This window comes from Schistocerca americana, chromosome 2 (assembly GCF_021461395.2).
Source record: "Schistocerca americana isolate TAMUIC-IGC-003095 chromosome 2, iqSchAmer2.1, whole genome shotgun sequence".
In the NCBI taxonomy this organism is placed as follows: domain Eukaryota; kingdom Metazoa; phylum Arthropoda; class Insecta; order Orthoptera; family Acrididae; genus Schistocerca; species Schistocerca americana.
Genome location: NC_060120.1, coordinates 606570573 through 606591838, shown reverse-complemented (window position 1 = coordinate 606591838; position 21266 = coordinate 606570573). Strand labels below are relative to the sequence as shown.

At 41.0% G+C, this 21266-nt stretch overlaps 1 protein-coding gene across 1 annotated transcript in view; it reads right to left on the bottom strand.

Moving 5' to 3' along the window:
• The window catches only part of LOC124594242 (dynein axonemal heavy chain 8-like), a 619801-nt gene that overhangs the window by 220024 nt on the left and 378511 nt on the right, over positions 1 to 21266 (bottom strand). The window contains exons 30-31 of the mRNA XM_047132606.1: positions 18110 to 18340; positions 11480 to 11704 (exon numbers count right to left, since the gene is read on the bottom strand). Of these exons, the coding sequence (XP_046988562.1) occupies positions 11480 to 11704; positions 18110 to 18340 (456 nt within the window). The remainder of the gene's footprint in view (positions 1 to 11479; positions 11705 to 18109; positions 18341 to 21266) is intronic.

Below are 21266 nucleotides of genomic sequence, written 5' to 3'. Positions count from 1 at the left end.
TGCACGAATGGCAAAACGTCATTTTTTCGAATGAATCCAGGTTCTGTTTACAGCATCATGATGGTCGCATCCGTGTTTGGCGACATCGCGGTGAACGCACATTGGAAGCGTGTATTCGTCATCGCCATACTGGCGTATCACCCAGCGTGATGGTATGGGGTGCCATTGGTTACACGTCTCGGTCACCTCTTGTTCGCATTGACGGCACTTTGAACAGTGGACGTTACGTTTCAGATGATTTACGACCCGTGGCTCTACCCTTCATTCGATCTTCTCGTTCTGGGTACTGGTTTCTCAGGATCTCTGCTCCCTAACTGCGTGAAAATCTAATCAAATGTCAGTTCTAGTGTAATATATTTATCGAATGAATACCCGTTTATCATCTGCATTTATTCTTGGTGTAGCAAGTTCAATGGCCAGTAGTGTATATCTGCTGGTCGGATGGAGGTGCGCGCCCGCTCTCGTTGTCAGCACCAAACGCAAGCCAGGAAACATTCCCCCTCTCGTGTCCCTGCTTCCCGCGGAACACCGTGGCTATCGTTCAACTCATCGTCTAAGACCGTTTGTGTCCTGGAAAATAACCCGATTTGACCGAGATGTCCGACATTTGCGAAGTTTTTGCCTGGGCTAGGCAATTTAAGTTATGGCAGGCTTATCCCAGCAATACGTCAGCTTAGTTACGCGTTAATCGCACCTGGAACAATTTAAGCCACAACAGTATATGAATCAGTTTTAAATGATAAAGGGAAAAATTGCTGCGTCTAGTACATAATTAAATGAACTTGTATACTGCTAATTTTAACTTTGTCGTACCCCTGAGATACGTCTTCACTTACCCTTAGGGCTAGGACTACCCTCTGTCGGTGTAATGTAGCACTGCTTTACTTCAACTAATTAAAATAATGCAGGCTGGTTTCACTTAGAAGAATGAACGGATAGCTCGGTCATCTAAACTCTAAAGATGTTTTCAGTTGAAAAGAAAGAATGAATAATTCAGTCAATACTCAAAGCTACAACGGTGTCGAATGTTTTCATTCGGTTGCCCTCACGGACTAATTTCATTCGAAAAACAAATGAATAATAATACAACCCCACAGGAAAAACTACAACCGACTGACACGATTGTTTTCATTTTGTTGCTCCCACATACTGGTTGCATTCAAAAGAGCGAAATAGTAGTCTGACCAACTGAACGATTGTTTTTATGCAGTTGCTACCACAGACTGGTTTCACTCAAAAGAATGAATGACTAACTCAACCGATTCGTATAACTACAGCCGAATGAGTGGATTGTGTTCCAACAACTGAATCAGTTGATTGTTTTCATTCGGTTGTTCCCGTCACTACGTAGTAGGTATGCTGTAGCTTATTTTATTATATAAAGAGTACGCCAGGAAAGTACTGTATGTTGAGACCCTTGCTGTTCATATTGTCTGTTAAAGACCTGGCAGATAATGTTAACCTAAGACTTTTGCAGAGATGTTATGTATAATGTAAAATTGTATGGAAAAAGCTCCACAAGTATACGTCATATCTTGATATGGTTTAAAATTAGTGCAAAGATTGGAGACTTGATGTAAATCTTCAGAAAAGTAAAACTGAATACTTCGCAGAATGCAGAAACGTAGAATGACCATGACACCAATATCAATCAATCAATCAGTCAATCCACGCAAATATCTGAGTGTGACAATTTTAAAACCAACCAAAAATTGATATTTAATGCCACAAGTACGAAAATTCGTATTTGTCTACGTAAATACATACATTTTGATATACTTTATTTTTAAAGATGTACTTTTTATTCAGATCTCCTTGAATAAGATACTTCACCTACAAATAAAGTTGTCAACCATAGTCATGGTTCATGAGTAACTGAAAAGGCTGAAAAAGTATGTATGTAAAATCACTAAAACCCGGCGAATGAGTGAAAATATTCAAATAGCAGACATTGTAAGTAGCCTGTTTATGTGTTTGTGTGTTGGCAGCGCTATAGACTATATTAAAATCTCTGACAGCGCTGTGCACCCTCTGTAAGAGACACTGTGACTGGTCGCACTTGCAGTTGGAATAGCCAGCTGTGATGGAAGTTAGAAGTGAATAGTCAGGAGAGATGGAGATTAGAGCTTAATAATTAGCAGTGTTAGAGGTCTGAAGTATTAGCGCGAGTGGACGGTCTAGACGTGTGCCGTTAGGGAGATTTAATGTAAAATGATAATGAAATTACTGACGATTATCTAATTTTTCGAACTGGTTGTCACATGCCTATTAACAGTTAAGAGCCTACAGCAGTTAGAATCTTTTTATTTAGCTGTCTGTATTGATGCTTGCTGTATTGCTTTAGTTCGTGTAATGATGATTTTCTGTGAGGTAAGTGACTTATGAAATGTATGGGTTATTGTCAGGATTTCTTCTAATTCAGGGCCATTCTTTTGATGTGGTGGTGGTGGTTAGTGTTTAACGTCCCGTCGACAACGAGGTCATTAGAGACGGAGCGCAAGCTCGGGTTAGGGAAGGATTGGGAAGGAAATCGGCCGTGCCCTTTTAAAGGAACCATCCCGGCATTTGCCTGAAACGATTTAGGGAAATCACGGAAAACCTAAATCAGGATGGCCGGAGACGGGATTGAACCGTCGTCCTCCCGAATGCGAGTCCAGTGTGCTAACCACTGCGCCACCTCGCTCGGTCATTCTTTTGAGTTAATTTTAAAGCATTCAGATCGTGTTATCCTTGAATATTGTGGGCAATGAACGAATAGGAGAAGTTTCAGCTCCGTTTGTCAGGGCAAATTCTGTAGGTCAGTGTTGAAACGATAAAGACAAGCAAAGTGACAGGACGACAGTTTCACTCAGGAGATTCAGAATTAAATAACGTAGAAGTTTCACCTCCTCAGTTATTGCAATTTAAGTAAAAAAAAAATAGATAAAGAAGTTTCAACATGGCCACTGAGGCTAGTTTCATTCTGTTGTTTCATTCAACTGAAAAAACCGACCGAACGAGAAAACAATGGACTGACCAATCGATTGCTAGAAACAGTCTATCGTCTCATCACTACCACTAAGAAATCCTCACCTCAGTCACAAGTTTCTTTTGATACCTCATAAGATCGTATTTTCATTAATAATTATACTGCGTTTAATGATTTTGGAAGTAAAGAAATACGGCATGAATGTGACTGCATTGATCTAAGATTTCAAGATGTGTTGTGAGAACAGCTAGGTTTCACGTGAGCGATGTTCTCAGAATCCAAGCTGGTTGACCTCAAAATATGTTCAAAGAATCTACTTGTAGATAGATGCATGTGACCTGTGCTTTCTTCCGACTACAGGGCACAGTTTTTAGTTCGGTATCTACACCTTATCTGTAAGGTGAAAATACGCTGTAACTCAGACGTAAATTCTATACAGAATCTGTTAAGGATTTCCTTTGGGCCTGGCGCAAGGATTTCCTCAGGGCCTAAAGCTTTGTTCAGTTCTAGAGATTTCTGCTGTTTCTCAATACCACTGACACTAATAACTATATAACTAATCAGTTTCTTTGTCTCATCAATCGAAGTTATCTTTTTCGCACCCTGAAAACCGCACGCATGTGGCACTTTCCTATTAATTAAAGAATGTGATTCTGATCTAAGTAACATATTAAGCTATCTGTGTAACCAGTCGTTTATCAGTGGAATATTTCCTGAATGGCTGAAATATGCTGAAGTTAAGCCACTGTTAAGAAGGGAGATAAAGAAATAGCATCAAATTTCCGTCCAATTTCACTGTTGCCAGCATTCTCAAAAATTTTCGAAAAAGTAATGTTCAGTCGGCTTTATAACCATCTTATCTCAAATAACATACTGTCAAAGTCACAGTTTGGATTTCTAAAAGGTTCTGATATTGAGAAGGCTATCTACACTTACAGTGAAAATGTGCTTAATTCATTAGACAAAAAATTGCAGGCAACTGGTATATTTTGTGATCTGTCAAAGGCAATTGACTATGTAAATCACAATATCCTTTTAAGTAAATTAGAATATTATAGCGTAACAGGAAATGCTGCAAAATGGTTCAAATCTTATATCTCTGGCAGGAAACAAAGGGTGTTATTAGGAAAGAGACATGTATCAAGCTATCAGGCATCATCCAACTGGGAACTAATTGCATGTGGGGTCCCACAAGGTTCCATTTTGGGGCTCTTACTTTTTCTTGTGTATATCAATGACCTTTCATCAGTAACATTACCAGATGCCAAGTTCGTTTTGTTTGCCGATGATACAAACATTGCAATGAATAGCAAATCAAGTGTAGTCTTAGAAAGATCAGCCAATAAAATATTTGTGGACATTAGTCACTGGTTCCTAGCCAATTTTTTGTCATTAAACTTTGAAAAAACACACTACATGCAGTTCAGAACTTGTAAGGAGTGTCCCACAAGTATATGTCTAACATATGATGACAAGAAGATAGAAGAAGTGGACAGTGTTAAATTCTTGGGATTACAGCTTGATAATAAATTCAGCTGGGAGGAGAACACCACAGAACTGCTGAAGCTTCTTAACAAATCTCTGTTTGCAATGCGAATTTTGTCAGACATAGGGGATATAAAAATGAAAAAGCTGGCATACTATGCTTACTTTCATTCCATAATGTCATATGGGATTATTTTTTGTGGTAATTCATCAAGCCAAGCTAAAGTTTTCTGGGCACAAAAACGTGCAGTAAGAGTCATATGTGGTGTGAACTCAAGAACATCTTGCAGAAGCCTGTTTAGGGAACTAGGGGTTCTAACTACTGCTTTCCAATATATTTATTCCTTAATGAAATTTGTCATTAAAAACATATCACCTTTTCAAACCATCAGCTCAATTCATGGAATCAATACAAAAATAAGAATAATCTTCACAAGGATTTAAAGTCACTTAGTCTTGTACAAAAAGGTGTGCATTATTCAGGAACACACATTTTCAATAACTTGCCAGCAGCCATAAAAAGCTTAACAACCAATGAAATTCAGTTTAAGAGAAGCCTAAAGGATTTATTGGTGGCCACCTCCTTCTACTCCATTGACGAATTTCTCAGTAAAACCAACTGATTTGTATATAAGTACAATACAACTTCTGCACAATTTCAGTGCAGTAATGTGTTCATTGAAAATTTGTGTGTGTGTGTGTGTAAGTACAATCTAACTTCTGCACCATTTCAGTGCAGTAATGTGTTCATTGTAAATAACTATTATAGTAGTTCTATTACATGTTTATTACCTTATAAATAAATAAACTTGTTTATTTTAAATTCAGTGCATTAGTATTTGTAAAATGACTCTTTCATATGGTGTTCATTAAAAAATGACTATCATTCCACTTGGGACCTGTGGAATGGTACATTAGCTTATTTGTTTTAGTTGTAAATGTTTGTCATGTATTGTTGTTTTTCTGACATGTTCCACATCCTGGAGGACCTCCTCACTACGGATCAATTGGAATGAAAGTAAATCTGATCTATCTAACAGCGTTACTGTAATCTCTTGAGTTAGTTTATCCTGCCGTTTGAGAATTCCATATGCTGTTCATAGTCAGTTTGACAGTCCCCTTTGGCTAGCTTTTATCGTGCAGATACCTGCGTCTTTGGAGCAAAAGCTTATTCTGGAAGCCATCCCTTCCATCTGGACAATACAATGGAACTTGGTTTCCCTCCCGTATCAACTTCTAGGTCCTTCTGTCTGTAGTCACTACTGCTGTCAGGCTGCTCCTCACAAGGGAACGAACTGTGTGAAAGAAAACGAAAATTTGCATTAAATGAACAAACACTTCACGTTTTTGATCAATTTTTCCATCTACATTTGCATTTATTTTGGACGATTACGTGGAATATCCTTATATGTTTATAGAAAGAATTTTTACTCTGCAGCGGAGTGCACACTGGTCTGAAACTCTTTCACTGACTAAAACTGTGTGCTGGACCAGGATTCGAACCTGGGAACTTTTGCGGGAAAATGATCCACTGAATGAGCCAAAGCTGCGAGGGTGGGTCGTGATTCTTGTTATATAAACACAGCAAAAAACGTTTTGCATCACCCTGGTTCCCAGAACTCCTGAAGATAGACGTTGACTGTGAGTATTGTATCACAGACACAGTCCCTTTGACTGTTCAGAGACGTCACTAAACCCGCCTAAAGATGTAAACAACCATGCTTGAGCAGCGCCTGTTAGACGGAGGGGGTCCGACAGCTGATCAGTCCCAGTCATTCCACCAGGAAAGAGGTATGCGGCTCGTGTTGTCTGTAGTCCAACCATGCCTAGACGATCAATACCGCGGTTCGATCGCGTCAGCATTGTTACTTTGTGCCAGGAAGGCCACTCGACAAGGGAAGTGTCCAGGCGTTCCATACCGAACTAGAGCGATGTTGTTCGGACATGGAGGAGATACAGACACACAGGAACTGTCGATGACATGCCTCACTCAGGCCGCCCTAGGGCTACTACTGCAGTGGATGACCGTTACCTGCGGATTATGGCTCGGAGGAACCCTGACAACACCACCATGTTGTATAATGCTTTTCGTGCAGCCACAGGACGTTGTTATGACTCAAACTGTGCGCAATAGGCTGCATGATGCGCATCTTCACTCCCGATGTCCATGGTGCTATGTCTGCGTAAGCAGAAGAAACTAACGATCAAAGTCTGAAAACAATTTATTGGACTGTTGAATTAACCAAAACAAATCCTCCAAGTATAACACCAACACAAAACAGTGATCCATCTTCGAATCACAACTACATACAAGAATAATATAGAAAACAACTGAAATAATTTCCTACTAGTCTCCGCCAGAGAGTTCTCCGATATACCAAGCCTAATCCAGAGATCAGCGAGAAGATCCAAGTCGGGCTGCCAGGGTGGCAGCTATGCATGTCTGCTGACGGTCGATGGACTGCCGATGTGCGGCGGAGCGCCGGCGGATGAGTACCTCGGAACTATTTTCCATCAAGAGGTTTGACGTGTGAAAATAGTTCCGGGATCTGCAGCGACCTCTTCCTTATGTTTATGTGGGCCGGTAGTTGCCCCTGGTGGCCGCTGGTGTCTTTGCTGTGGTGTTGTTGTTGTGGTTGTTGTTGCGGCCGTTCATCAATATTGCCTGTCGGTTGTGTAGTGCTTTGGTGTGCCTGCGATGCGGGCAACCCGCGGCTGCAGGCTGTCGGTTTGGTTGCTGATACTCTAGGCGCCGCGATGTCTGGTGGAGAAGGCCACAGCACATGGCGAGGTCCATCTTTGCAACCACAACACCAGGCAGCACGGTACAAATGGGCCCCACAACATGCCGAATGGACCGCTCAGGACTGGCACCACGTTTTCTTCACCAATGAATGTCGCATATGCCTTCAACCAGACAATCGTTGGAGACGTGTTTGGAGACAACCCAGTTAGCCTGAACGCCTTAGACACACTATGCAACGAGTGCAGCAATATGGAGGTTCCCTGCTGTTTTGGGGTGGCATTATATGGGGCCGATGTACGCCGCTGGTGGTTATGGAAGGCTCCGTAACGGTTTACAATACGTGAAAGCCATCCTCCGACCGATAGTGCAACCATATCAGTAGCATATTGGCGAGGCATTCGTCTTCATGGGCGACAATGCACATCTTGTGAATGACTTCCTTCAGGATAACGACATCACTCGACTAGAGTGGTCAGCATATTCTCCAGACATGAACCCTATCGACCATGCCTGGGATAGATTGAAAAGGGCTGTTTATGGACGACTTGACCAACCAACCAGTCTGAGGGATCTAAGCCGAATCGCCGTTGAGGAGCGGGACAATCTGGACGCCGCCTTGATGAACTTGTGGATAGTATGCCACGATGAATACAGGCATGCATCAATGGAAGAGGACGTGGTACTGGGTATCAGAGGTACCAGTGTGTAAAGCAGTCTGGACCACCACCTCTGAAGGTCACGCTGTATGGTGGTAGAGCATGGATTGTGTGGTTGTCATGAGCAATAAAAAGGGCGGAAATGATGCTTATGTTGATCTCTATTCCAATTATTTGTACAGGTTCAGGAACTCTCGGAACCGAGGTGATGGAAAACTTTTTTTGATGTGTGTATTTACTTATGGTTCAAAAACTGGAATTGATTCGCGAGAATCTGTATTCATCTGTGGTCATGCAGATACAGATTTTCCGTACTTTCCATAAACCACTAAACTGGGGAAGTGCGAAAAATTGCCCAAAAATTAAATTTTTCGATTTTGTTGCATTTAGTAGTAAAATTTATTGACAACTATTTCCCAAACTTTGATTCTCGAAATCGTATGGGAAATGTTGAAAAAGAAATGTACGTTGTTCGATGTCTTGCGGCCATGCACCAGTCCCCTTCTGTCTATGGAACAACTATTTCTACACTGACAAGAAATGCATCCCTGTAATGAATGTTGTCTAGCCCACATTTAGGTTCCTGCAAATATTGACCTACTAAGGAAGTGTGTTTATGGTAAAACCCAAAACCGAAAATCCAAATGAGTCTCTGAATGCGCTCATCTGGAAACTTTGCTCCAAGACAACATTTTCATCATCTACAGTTGTAAAACTTGCAACATATGATGCTGTAATTGTATTTAATAATGGGAACACAGGGAGAGTGAAAACGTTTCAGCGTTTGGGCTTCAGGACTGGTGCATTCACTCTGACCATTCTTGAGGAAATTGACCGTCGTCGAGAGTCCAGAGTTGAAATTTCTGTTCAGGACCTAGCAGAGAAAATAAGACAAAGAAAGACAATTATAAGGGAAATGTCGAGGACAATGGGGATATTCAGTACGGTCTGGAAAATTCTGAGAAGCTACAGTTGAAGAAATATGCTTAATCTTTAAAGCCATTTTCCCGGAAACCACATTTTGTGACACTTCCGTACCTCTTTCTTGCGAAATGTGTGACAAATTCCTTCATATCTGATAGACACGTTTCTTACCGTACAACACCCACACACACCCACCCACCCACCAACCCACCCAGTCACCCAGCCACCCAGCCACCCACCCACACACACACACACACACACACACACACACACACACAGAGAGAGAGAGAGAGAGAGAGAGAGAGAGAGAGAGAGAGAGAGAGAGAGAGAGAGACAGAGAGCGCTAAATTTTCAAATGTTTTGTTTATACCAATTCCTCCCGAAACGGTGTAAACTGTTATAAATGACTTTTCTTAAAAATATATTCAAAACTGCTTACGTACGAGTATATTAGTTTATGTAGACATTAAGCGTTTCATCTTTGGCATGATTGGTTTAACAGGTTATGAGTTTTGAAAACTGAATTAAAAATTACATTAATTATTACTATCCACCACATTAAATTTTACTTTTTTGTCTTTAATATTTTAGGCACAGTCTTTGATAACACGAGAGTTTGCGTTTCATGTATGTGCCCTCTTAAGACGAATGCCGGAACGATTTCTTTGAAAATGATACGGCCGATTTCCGACCCAATAGTTGACTTATTCGAGCTTGTGCTCCATCGCTAACGACCACATCGTCTACGGGGCGTAATATCCGTTTCTTACTTCCTTTGTATTATGTGCATGTGTGCAACACTTCCTGTCGGAATGGAACTCTTCAGTAATATTTGTTGAAGCATATGTTCGTGATGTAATAAAGGCAATAATGGCAAAATGTTTTACAGTCGTGAAATGCAATCAGTGCGGGTCAAGCTTCGTTTAAAACTAAGGGGCTAAATGTCGTGGTAAAGGGTTATCCTATTTATAGATGTCTCTTGTACAATGCTGGAACGTTGCAGATGCATGCGGCGTATAGCGCGAATGTAGACACGATATCTGGGCAGCCTGATACAGATGTGTTTGTAGTGAACACGGTAGTCCGACATGAGTTAACCCACTTTGAAAATGGGATGATAATCAATGCAATATGTGTCTTCAACATTGCAGAGATGATGGTTCCGCACGCATAAACCTTCACAGTGCACAGCATAAGTGTTCGACAAGCGGACGTCACATCGTCACCCCAGAACCATACGGAGCGATCGACGATCTGCTGCGCATGAGATTGTTGCGATTCGAACCTTGGGTGTCAGGAACCCATTTATAAGCTTACAGGACAAAAAGTCAGTCACCCTATGGCGCAGGCACAGATGAATATTTATGCCTTTACAGATGACGCAGCGATAAAGTCACGTGCTGCCTCTACGTGAGCATAAGGAAACAGCGATCAGTGAGACGTTTATGTTTCAAGCGAACATTGTACGTAAAACATGGGTAAATGTAAGGACGTGACAGAGTGGCAAAAAGGGGTAGTCGACTTTGGCCGTGTCCATGGTCAAAAGGTGTGTGAACTTGCTGGATTTGTCGGTGTTTCGTGGCGGACTGTTCAGTGTGTCTACAAGCGGTGATGTAAGGCACGTGACCACCACGAAACACGATTTCAGAATTGCGGTCGGAAAAAGATCCTGACTGGGAGACACCCGGAGACGCGTTTCAGGGCTTGTGAATCAAAATCTTTTCCAAACCCGACAGAAATTACTGCAAGCAGTGAATGTCCAAGCTCACCTGTTAGCGAGCAAACATTGCGACGGAACTACATGCAATGAACGTTTGGAGCCGCTCACCTTGCAAGAGGTCATTGCTCACATTGGTACATAAAGCTGCGTGCCTTCAGTGAGCTAGAAACCATCATATGAGGATAGCAGCTAACTGGCGGAATGTATTGTGGTCTGACGATCACGTTTCTGTCTATATTCAAATAACGCATGTCGTTGAGTGCACCGAAAGCCAAATGAAGCATTTCATCCTGAAGGTCAGGTCCAAGCCGTAGGTGGGTCTGAGATGTATTGCGTGTGCTTTTCTTATCATGAAGTGGGCCAGCTCATTGAGGTGACAACTAACATGAACCAGCATCTAGATTTAAACATTCTAATGATCAGGTCTTGCCTTTCAGTCAACATCTGTATGCTGACTTTGTAGTATCTGTATCCTCACTGTTACAACTCGATTGGCCTACAAAAATCACCTGACTTGAACCACATAGAAAAGCTGAGGGACATGTCGGAACAGCAGATGAAACGGCGACATCATCGCCGCAATTTGGTGGGACTGCGCTATCAAATCCTCAGCGAGTGGCTTAATCTGCATGCGATGTACCTACCCAAACTCGTGGACTCTCTTCCTAACCAAATCCAGGCGGTTATCAAGTGCAGGGGTGGACTTTACGGCATTAAACGCTGGTTGTAATGATTTTTCTAGGAGTGACTAATTTTTTGTCGGTGAGATTACTAGAAATATACAGAGAAAACTGCAGCGTGCAGGCTTCAGCAGCCAACAAGCGACACGTGACCCTTTGCCTCCCCATCATTTTTGGCCATTGAGTGTAAATTTACGAGCATAACGCCAAATTTCACAACCTGTCCCAACGAATCCATTAACAATGAGGGATAGTTTTCACTCTTTGTCCGAAATGCGACAGGAGAACTATTCATCTTACCTCGGCATTGATCCTGTCTTTGGGAAAGTTTTGCAGGTTAAACAGAAAGCGCGAGTCTGCCATGCACTTGAGGGATTCGGCCCAGGATGGTACGAGGAACTGCTTCTCCATGTCAGGCTTGACTGGGTCAAGCTTCTTTTGGAAGAGGATCAGCACGGCGTCCATGATGAGTGTGATGAGGTACGGAGGCTTGCCCAGCTTCCTCACCGTGGCGATGTCACCGGCCTGTCAGATCAACACCAACATGTCGGCTTTCATGGGTTAAATAACAACAGTGAAAAGTGTGAAATAATGAACTGTTAAACAGATTTAAAAATTTAGTAACGTTTATGAAAGGACAAAGGAAAGGAGATTCCGACAGTCACGAAATAATATAAAAATATTATATCCGACATAAAAATTGTGCGATTTCACGGAGAGAACGTACACAAGATGAAAAGGGCAGTTATAAAAGCTGTAGTGAGTTTAATTTATTTCTTAACACTAGTTTGAACTTCTGTAGTGTACTTTCATTAATACTGTTCACTTTGCACGGTTTGCTGGAAGAACGTCTTATGGGTACAGTGCAGCCACACTGACCCAAATGACAGTTTTCATTATTAGAGCTTTTCGCATTGATGCATGGGAGAATATATAAATTTTTATGCTACACTGATTCATGCGCAAAAACCACCGTCTTCTGTAAGAACGTCTTACTTTGAAAAATACATCCTGCCACACTGATCCAAGTGAAAAACAACCTTTGGATAGTTATGGCATCAAGTTATGACTATGACTTAATGCAAAAGCTGAAGAGATCCAAGTCGAACACATCATTTTGAGTGTGGCTTATAGTCTGGAGTTCGTGTAACTTATTATATAAAAGTCAAAATAGGCGCAAAAGAAGAGGACAGACATCTGCACGTGTCAGGCATGGATGGACCTCGTGCAGGGCTGCCGAAGTATGAGTCTTTCATAGTTCGAGATATGACTGACACGTTCCTGGATTTTGAAAAAGCCTTTCAGATCACTACAAAGACTACCAAGCTGTTTTCGGAGGGGACGCAAAGATATCACAAACGCGAAAAATAACATTCTTATAGGGGTCAATCCTTATGCATTACAATGATTACTACACAGAAAAAAAGTATAAAGCGATTGACTTCAAATCTAATGAGACAGATTTGCAGGCATTTCTAATAAGCCTCCGAAACTACATACCTGCACACGCTAAAGTAGGAAAGATGTAAAAAAATTGGAAGACATAAAAAAATTCTTAACTTTGTTCCACTAGTTCATCATATGTTTTACATATCAATTCCGCATGTATGCAGGAGAGGAAGGGGTGATGAGGTCCAGGACGATGAAAACATGCTAGCTTCCGTATTGGGGGATGGTTAAGTTTGATTACCTCCTAGGCTCTTCAGTGCTTCGATGTAATGCAACTATAATTTCAGTATTTTTTTCTACCAAAGTGATACAATGATTTATTTAACAGAAACCAACCTTTTTGTATCTTCCAATAAAAATTTACAATAAAACATTTTTTAAATTTATTCTAACATATTAGTCAACATTTCATTAAAGATTAAACCATAAAAAATGACACGTTTCCTTAAAACAAAGACAAACGCGCTTCCCTAATTTTATCTAAATGATGTGAATGTCACTTGAATCAGTGTCGTTCTAATGTCGCCATTTGCATTACAATACTGACCAATTTATTCTACTGCCAGGTCTATGTTTGACTAATATCTGCCGTTGTTGTTGTTGTGGTCTTCAGTCCAGAGACTGGTTTGATGCAGCTCTCCATGCTACTCTATCCTGTGCAAGCTTCTTCATCTCCCAGTACCTACTGCAACCTACATCCTTCTGAATCTGTTTAGCGTATTCATCTCTTGGTCTCCATCCACGATTTTTACCCTCCTCGCTGCCCTCCAATACTAAATTGGCGATCCCTTGATGCCTCAGAATGTGCCCTACCAAGCGATCCCTTCTTCTAGTGAAGTTATGCCACAAACTCCTCTTCTCCCTAATTCTATTCAATAACTCCTCATTAGTTACGTGATCTACCCATCTAATCTTCAGCATTCTCCTATAGCACCACATTTCGAAAGCTTCTATTCTCTTATTGTCTAAACTATTTATTGTCCACGTTTCACCTCCATACATGGCTACACTCCATACTAATACATGCAGAAAAGACTTCCTGACACCTAAATCTACACTCGATGTTAACAAATTTCTCTTCTTCAGAAACGCCTTCCTTGCCATTGCCAGTCTACATTTTATATCCTCTCCCCAAATAGCAAAACTCATTCCTAATCTAATATCCTCAGCATCACCCGATTTAATTCGACTACATTCCATTATCCTCGTTTTGCTTTTGTTGATGTTCATCTTATATCCTCCTTTCAAGACACTGTCCATTCCATTCAGCTGCTCTTCCAGGTCCTTTGCTGTCTCTGACAGAATTACAACCTAATCGGCGAACCTCAAAGTTTTAGTTTCTTCTCCATGGATTTTAATTCCTGCTCCAAATTTTTCTTTTGTTTCCTTTACTGCTTGCTCAATATACTGATTGAATAACATCGGGGATAGGCTACAACCTTTCTCACTCCCTTAACAACCGCTGCTTCCCATTCATGCCCCTCGACTCTTATAACTGCCATCTGGTGTTTTGTACAAATTGTAAATAGCCGTTTGCTCCATGTATTTTACCCCTGCCACCTTCAGAATTTGAAAGAGAGTATACCAGTCAACATTGTCGAAAGCTTTCTCTAAGTCTACAAATGCTGCCATAAGCAGTCATATTTACAGTTGACAAACACGATGGAGGTACAATAAAATCAGTGTAGCGCATCGTCAATGTTTATAAATGCAGAAGACGATACTACAGAAAGTTAAGGGGTACTTATCACCACCATATATCGTCCTGTCGATAGGTACATCTCGTTTTATGTGAGGGTTGATGTCAGCCGTACACTAAATTCCAGATAACCTGGCTGATGATAAAATAAATACTTATACAAAGCGGATTTCGTCGACAATCTCTTGAAAATTACATTCTTATTATTACATACGATGCCTGCAGAGATGTATGTCAGCTCAACATAAACTTCTCGCATATTTTGACCGTTTATAGTTAGTCATATAGCACATTGTTTCGGAGGGTATAATTATTTATTAAATAACTTTTCTGATGTCTAGACCACATTTCCAAAATCACCTTAAACGTTTCGACATTCCGTCATTTTCAAAGGCTATAAAATACAACAGAAAACAGGTATCAGAAGATATGAAAATATGTTATATTTCATCACCGATTAGAGACAGAGCATTGTTTATACATATCCAAAGGTAGTCAAGATGTAGAAAAGCTCTTGCTGTAGCAACAGTAGTGCAGTGGCATACAGGCAAATGTGTGCGACATTTCTGTTGCCTAGTTTGGAGTCGTAGGGAGAGTTATTGAAACTGTTAACAAAATTTACAAAAATTTTAAGGATTGCTATTGCAAAGGCTACATTCAGATGAAAACGCTACGGGCAAATAGGCTCAGAACAGATTAGCGAAAGCAGACAGTAAACTATTAGATGTAGAGTTTTGCTCTCTATGGCACAAACTATGTGCGGAAGAATAGGTTAAGGCAATATTTAGAAAGTCACGAGATGTTAGTCTGTAGAAAAACGGATAAAATGTCGTGGAGAGACAAAATCTCAAAAAACAATGTTGATAGGGAATGGGTGAACATAACTCTATCTTTACTGTTGTTGGAAGTCGGAAGATAACAGTAATTAACACATCTTGTAAAGAAGACCTCTCTTGCACGATATTACAGATAGAAAATTTTTGGCTATATCAGGTACTGGAAGAAGAAGAGCCATAGAAAAATGTTGGGTGTATCAGGCACTGTAAGAAGTAAACCACTTAACAAAACTAAGCCACCAATGAGAGCAAATATGCTCGTATGGCTTAAGGCCTCCGTCCACTACCAAACTTGTTTGTCAAATTCGCTCATTTCTACCCACGGGTTTATCATACAAACCCGTACACGTAGCAACAACTTTGAAACAGACGCTGTTCGCGTCGTCAAGTATTTTGAAACTAGTGGGAGTGGCTACCAATTGAGACAAAACATTTTTTGCATTGAATTTAGCACTGTGTTTAAAGAAGAAAAAGAAAACAAGGAAGAGAGATCCAAGGAATCGTTGAAATTCAAGAATCTGCTAAAGGAAATATTACACACAGAATCTGATAATTATATCAACTTCCTCCGAACGGACAGTCAAACTTTTAATAATCAAGTTACTTCGCTCTCACATTGAAAAACTAGACATACGTAAGATATGCGAAAATTTATTCTCATCTACTAAAAATGAGAGTTTATGAAAATGTCACAACGTGGAAACATATATATCGTCTATGGAAGAACCGGAGAGCTACGATTTTTAAAATTTTATTCAATCCCTGCTTGTATGTTGTGCGTAGAACACTAATTTTCTTCTTAACCCCCTCCCACGTAATATATGGCTGGGAAAACGCAACACCTCTACCATTTTGGTAACTGCCAGTGATATTTTGCTTCTATCCTTGACCGTAGTTTCCACAGTTTTGGAAACTTACGATATAATAAGACAAACTGTAGTAAAACATTTGTTTGCTAAATATCCGCGGCGAGACATCAGCACAATGTCCGCCATCTTGTCAAATCTATCGTCAATAAAAGTTCTCTCAAACACGTCAAACAGCCCTGCTTACGGTCAGATGTCTGACAAACCTGTAAAATTTGGCAAATTGCTTGGTCGTGTATGGGAGCCAGTAAAGTGCACCGTGCTAGCGTACGAGATAGGAAGGTGTGCCACACCCTACAAAATACGAGTACAGACGACGTGTGATCAAAAGCAACGGGAATTTTTGTTTTTCTGAAAGAATCTTTATTTAGTCATCAACATCAACTTTTTCCGCTTCAAAATAATCCCCCTCAGATATAACACATTTATGCCAGCGCTTTTTCAATCTTGGAAGCACTTCTGCAACTCAGTTTTCATTATGGTGTTCAGGTCCTTTAGAAGTTCTGTTTTTTCTCATCGGTGGTTGCAAAACGACGTCCTATCACGGTTCTCTTCAGCCTCGGGAATAGAAGAAGTCGCAGGGGAACAGGTCCGGCGAATACGGTGGGTCAGGCATTATATCAGTTTTGTATTTTGCCAACAAAAAACGAACAAGCGTTGAGGTGTGAGCGGTAGCAATTGTCGTGTTGCAATTTCCACGAGTCGTTTTGCCACAATTCTGGTCGTTTTCTTCGAACTCTCTCATGCAACGGCGCGTAACTTCCAAGTAGTATTCCTTATTGACCGTACTGCCATAAGCCAGGAACTCATGCTGCCTGTTCGATATTGCAATCGAAGAAACAGTGAGAAGAACCTTCATATGTTATTAAACTCGTCGAATTTTTCTTGGTACTGGCTCTTCAGGCAGTTTCCATTGGCATGATTGGGCCTTGGTTTCGACGTCATACCCGTATACCCATGCTTCGTCAGCTGTTATAACCTTCTTTAGAAGATCTGGATGGTTGTCGACTTCATTGACCAATTTATGAGCGACGTAATTTTTGGTCGAAATTTAACAATTTCTGGACAAACTTCGCTGCTCCACGTATCATGCTTTCGCGCAGCAGAAAAAAATTGCTTGGCTTGAGCCTAAGAATATACCGACATCATCAGCAACCTCTCTGACGGTGATACGGCGATTTTCCAGGGCCATTTTCTTTACTTCTTCCACATACTCGTCAGTAACTGATGTGCTAGGGTGTCCAGGGCAGTCACAGCCTTCACTGTCTTCTCGACCCTCTATGAAACGTTTATACAACTCGTATATTCTTGTCTTCCGCATAGTAGATTCACCAAAAGCCATAGTCAACAAGCCGGCCGGAGTGGCCGAGCGGTTCTAGGCGCTACAGTTTGGAACTGCGCGACCGCTACGGTCGCAGGTTCGAATCCTGCCTCGGGCATGGATGTGTGTGACGTCCTTAGGTTAGTTAGGTTTTAGTAATTCTAAGTTCTAGGGGACTGATGACCTCAGCAGTTAAGTCCCATAGTGCTCAGAGCCATTTGAACCATAGTCAACATTTCGAATGCGTTACTGTAGTTTATTTTTCAAGCAAAATTTAATGCAGATTCTTTGATTCATCTTTTTCGAAAATAAAAATTCTCCAAGCATTCGAAAATACGTATAACCTTGTCGACTGTCACCAATAAACTAAATATTCAAAATAGCTGAAAATGCAAACTTACAACAAGAACATGTGTACCAACAAGCTAAAAAAAAATTTGAAAATTGGATGTATAAATCCCACGAAATTAAGAAATTCCCTTTGCTTTTTGATCACACTTCGTATGCTAGAGTTACAGTGACTGTTCTAGTATACACCACAACCGAAGTGTGGCTGTTTGGCGGCTATCCATGTTTCTACATTTCTGCCTCAGAGACGCAAAACTTATACAGCTAAATACGAATACACACAAAAAATATTAACTGAATATACTAGCCCACCGCCTACACCTTTATGTATGCAATCTTTCTATATATGTAGATACCCAACCAAGACTGTTAATTATTACAGTAAACAAATACACCGTTAATGATACTCACCTTAATGGTGAGCAGAGCTGCCTCGGCTGCCTCCAGGGCAGGCATGGCCGCTACTAGTTTCTTGTCGGCCTCTGCCTTGTCCACGGCGATGACGTCGACGAGCGCCTGAGCGCGGTCCTTCACTACCTGCACCTCCGCTTTGACCACCTCCGCAGCCTCTGCGGACGCTGTCACTACGACCAGCACCTCTTCGGCGCGTGCCGACGCCTTCTTGATCTCCACCTCCATCACCTGCGCAGCACGATGCATTGTGTGAACTGGGGCTAATATGTGATTCTTTGGTGGTGGTCGGACGCTCTTAAGCACGCTGTACAAATATTTGTCACCTCCATGAATCGAGCCCACTGGTCACTTTGGATTGCTGTAGACAATGTAGAAGTGGTACCAGGTGGACACGTGAGGCTTCACTGCTGACATAGATCATGGCAGAGAAGCGCTACGCATATACCGATCGACTGTATGGGATCAGCACAGTAAGATGGGTCGATGTGGAGATCTGAAACAAAGCTAGAAAGGAACTATCGTGTTTGGATGTGTCTGCTGCCAGAGCTATTATGTTTGGATGTGCCCATGGTTAGAGCTATTGTGTTTGGACGTGGCCATAGGCAGAGCTATTCTGTTTGGAGGTCCCGTGGCCAGAGCTCTTGAATCTGGATGTGTCCATGGCCCGAGTTAACGTGTTTGTGTCCATGGCCAAAGCTATCGTGTTTGGGTATGTCCATAGCCATAGCTATTGCGTTTGGACGTGCCCAATGCCAGAGCTATCGTGTTTGGATGTGTCCATGCCAGAGCTCTCCTGTTTGGACGTGACCATAGGCAAAGCGATCGTGTTGGACGTTTCCATGGCCATTGCTATTGTGTTTGGACGAGCCCATAGCCAGACCTATCGAGTGTGGACGTGTACATGGTCAAAGCTATCGTGTTTGGACTTGTGCATGGTCACAGCTATCATGTTTGGTGCTGTCCATGGCCAGAGCTATCGAGTTTGGACATGCCTATGGCCAGAGTTACCGTGTTTGGACGCTGGTTAGAGTTATCGTGTTTGGATGTGCCATGGCGATATTATGAATGCAGTTGCTTGATATGTCAGTGTATCAACGCATGTAGGGATAATAAAGAGACCCTCAACCAACAGGGATGAGATTTGATAGGAATTGTTGCTGTCAGTAAATACAGTCCAGTTGTGACCACTTTCTGAGCGGGTATTCGAAAGGAACTGTTTTATTGGACATTTGGAGTCGGGTAGCTCGTACAAGGCCATTGCTCACAGTGATTCATAAAGCTGCATCTCTTCAATGTGACAAACAACACAATTTGGACAGTAACTCACCGGAGGTCTAGCGAGTCGCGATTTTGCCTCTTTTAAAATAGTACGTGCGTCAACGGACCACGAGGTGTTTAACCTGCACTGTGTAGAATTTGTACCCGTAGTTCAGGTCAGACTTGGCTTTATGATGGTTTGTGGGATTTTTAGTATCTGAATTGGGCTCATTTGTTTAGGTTACCATGAATAAGAACAAGGATATTTATTTCAGCATTCTCGGTGACCAAGTGGTGGCCTTTCTTCTACATCCTCATGGTAAGTAAGTTGTAGACATTCCCATCTTTCAAGATGGTAGCTATGTTAACAGGGTAGCACGCAAACGTATATACATTTCGGAGTTCGGTGTGGGTAACAGAACTTAACAGATCCTTAATTCAGAAGGGTACAGAAAACAGACTACAACTGGTTCGAAGGCTAACTAAATTTGAATGTTTCTGGATCAGGAAAAGTTGTCAGTTAAGGGTGGATGTAATGGATTTGGGCTCAAAAAATCGGTTTTTCATGAATATTATTTTCCTAATCTACAGAGATTAATCTATTTTGTGCATAAATTTTATCTTGATGTCAAAATCTAAAATGCTTTTAAGATATTAAGATATTAAACTCAGCACTCGCAGCCGCTTTCATCTTTTCAGACATTTGGGAAATGGTAGTGGGGACTCTTCTTTTTTTCAAAGCTGTTATAGATAATAAACCATAAAATACTCCAATACGAAAGTTAGAATGCGATGGCCACACACAAAAGACGCTTAATGATATGTTTCGTCAGTTGCTGAAAGAGTAGAAATGTGGAACGCCTGAGGATGGAGAAGAACAAGGAGGAACTATTAAAGAAATTGATTCTCTTCAGTCACATTATGGGAGAGCTAGAAGGAAAAATACAAACAATTTAGAGGCAATGAAGCGTCCACTGTGGGCAGTTTACTTTTGCATGTTATTCACCGACCAAAGACCGATGCATAAACTGTTCACAAAAGACTATTGCTGTAAGTACAAACAGTAAAGGAAACCTGTTCACATAAACACTCACTGTCAGAACCTGTGATAAATGCAATGAAGCACGTAATCAGACATCCTGCAAACTCTGATTTGTTGAGGAGTGTCTTCATGGCAAAATACAAAATGCGAATGAAAGCCCTAGGTAATTTTAATATGGATTAGGTGTTCAAAAAGGACATACTGTGGACATTATGTACTAAAAACAGGTGTCTGTGATGAATTTTTATGTTTTAAATAGAGAAATAATGGCAGAATTGAAGTGAAGGGGAGAGTTGGTGTAAATCCAGGTGTGTTTACTACAAAAAGAGGCATGTTACACCATCGATGAGAGCAGGGTCAAGAAAGCTGGCAGATCACTGTCTTAGCAAAAATATAGGCCCGGCAAATTCGAAGCGGAAAGAAGAAAAAGTTGGAGGATGAGGAACATCAGTATGTAGGATTTTAAAATTGAGATAGGTTTATTACATATAGAAATATAAGAAGAAAATCTTTCAGTCGCACTTTCTCCGTTTTACATTTTTTGCAATATTAGAAGCCTTTTCTCAAAAACTATATGCGCTAATGCTATGAAATATTCAGGAGTTATTTGAAACATGTTGTTGTCTCATTGGAAGTAAAAAATATAAAATCCTTCTATTTCATTTTGATTTATAGGATTATACGTAGGAAAAAACCTAATTTTGAATATGTAAAATTCAGAACTTTTCAAATAATAAAATTTTTAATATTTCAATGATTGTAGTTCAGTCGTGTTATAAACTTCTTAGGAACCTACAGTAAAATTTTTAAATTCGTTACACCACTAGAATCCGAGTCACGGCTTTTTATAAAAAG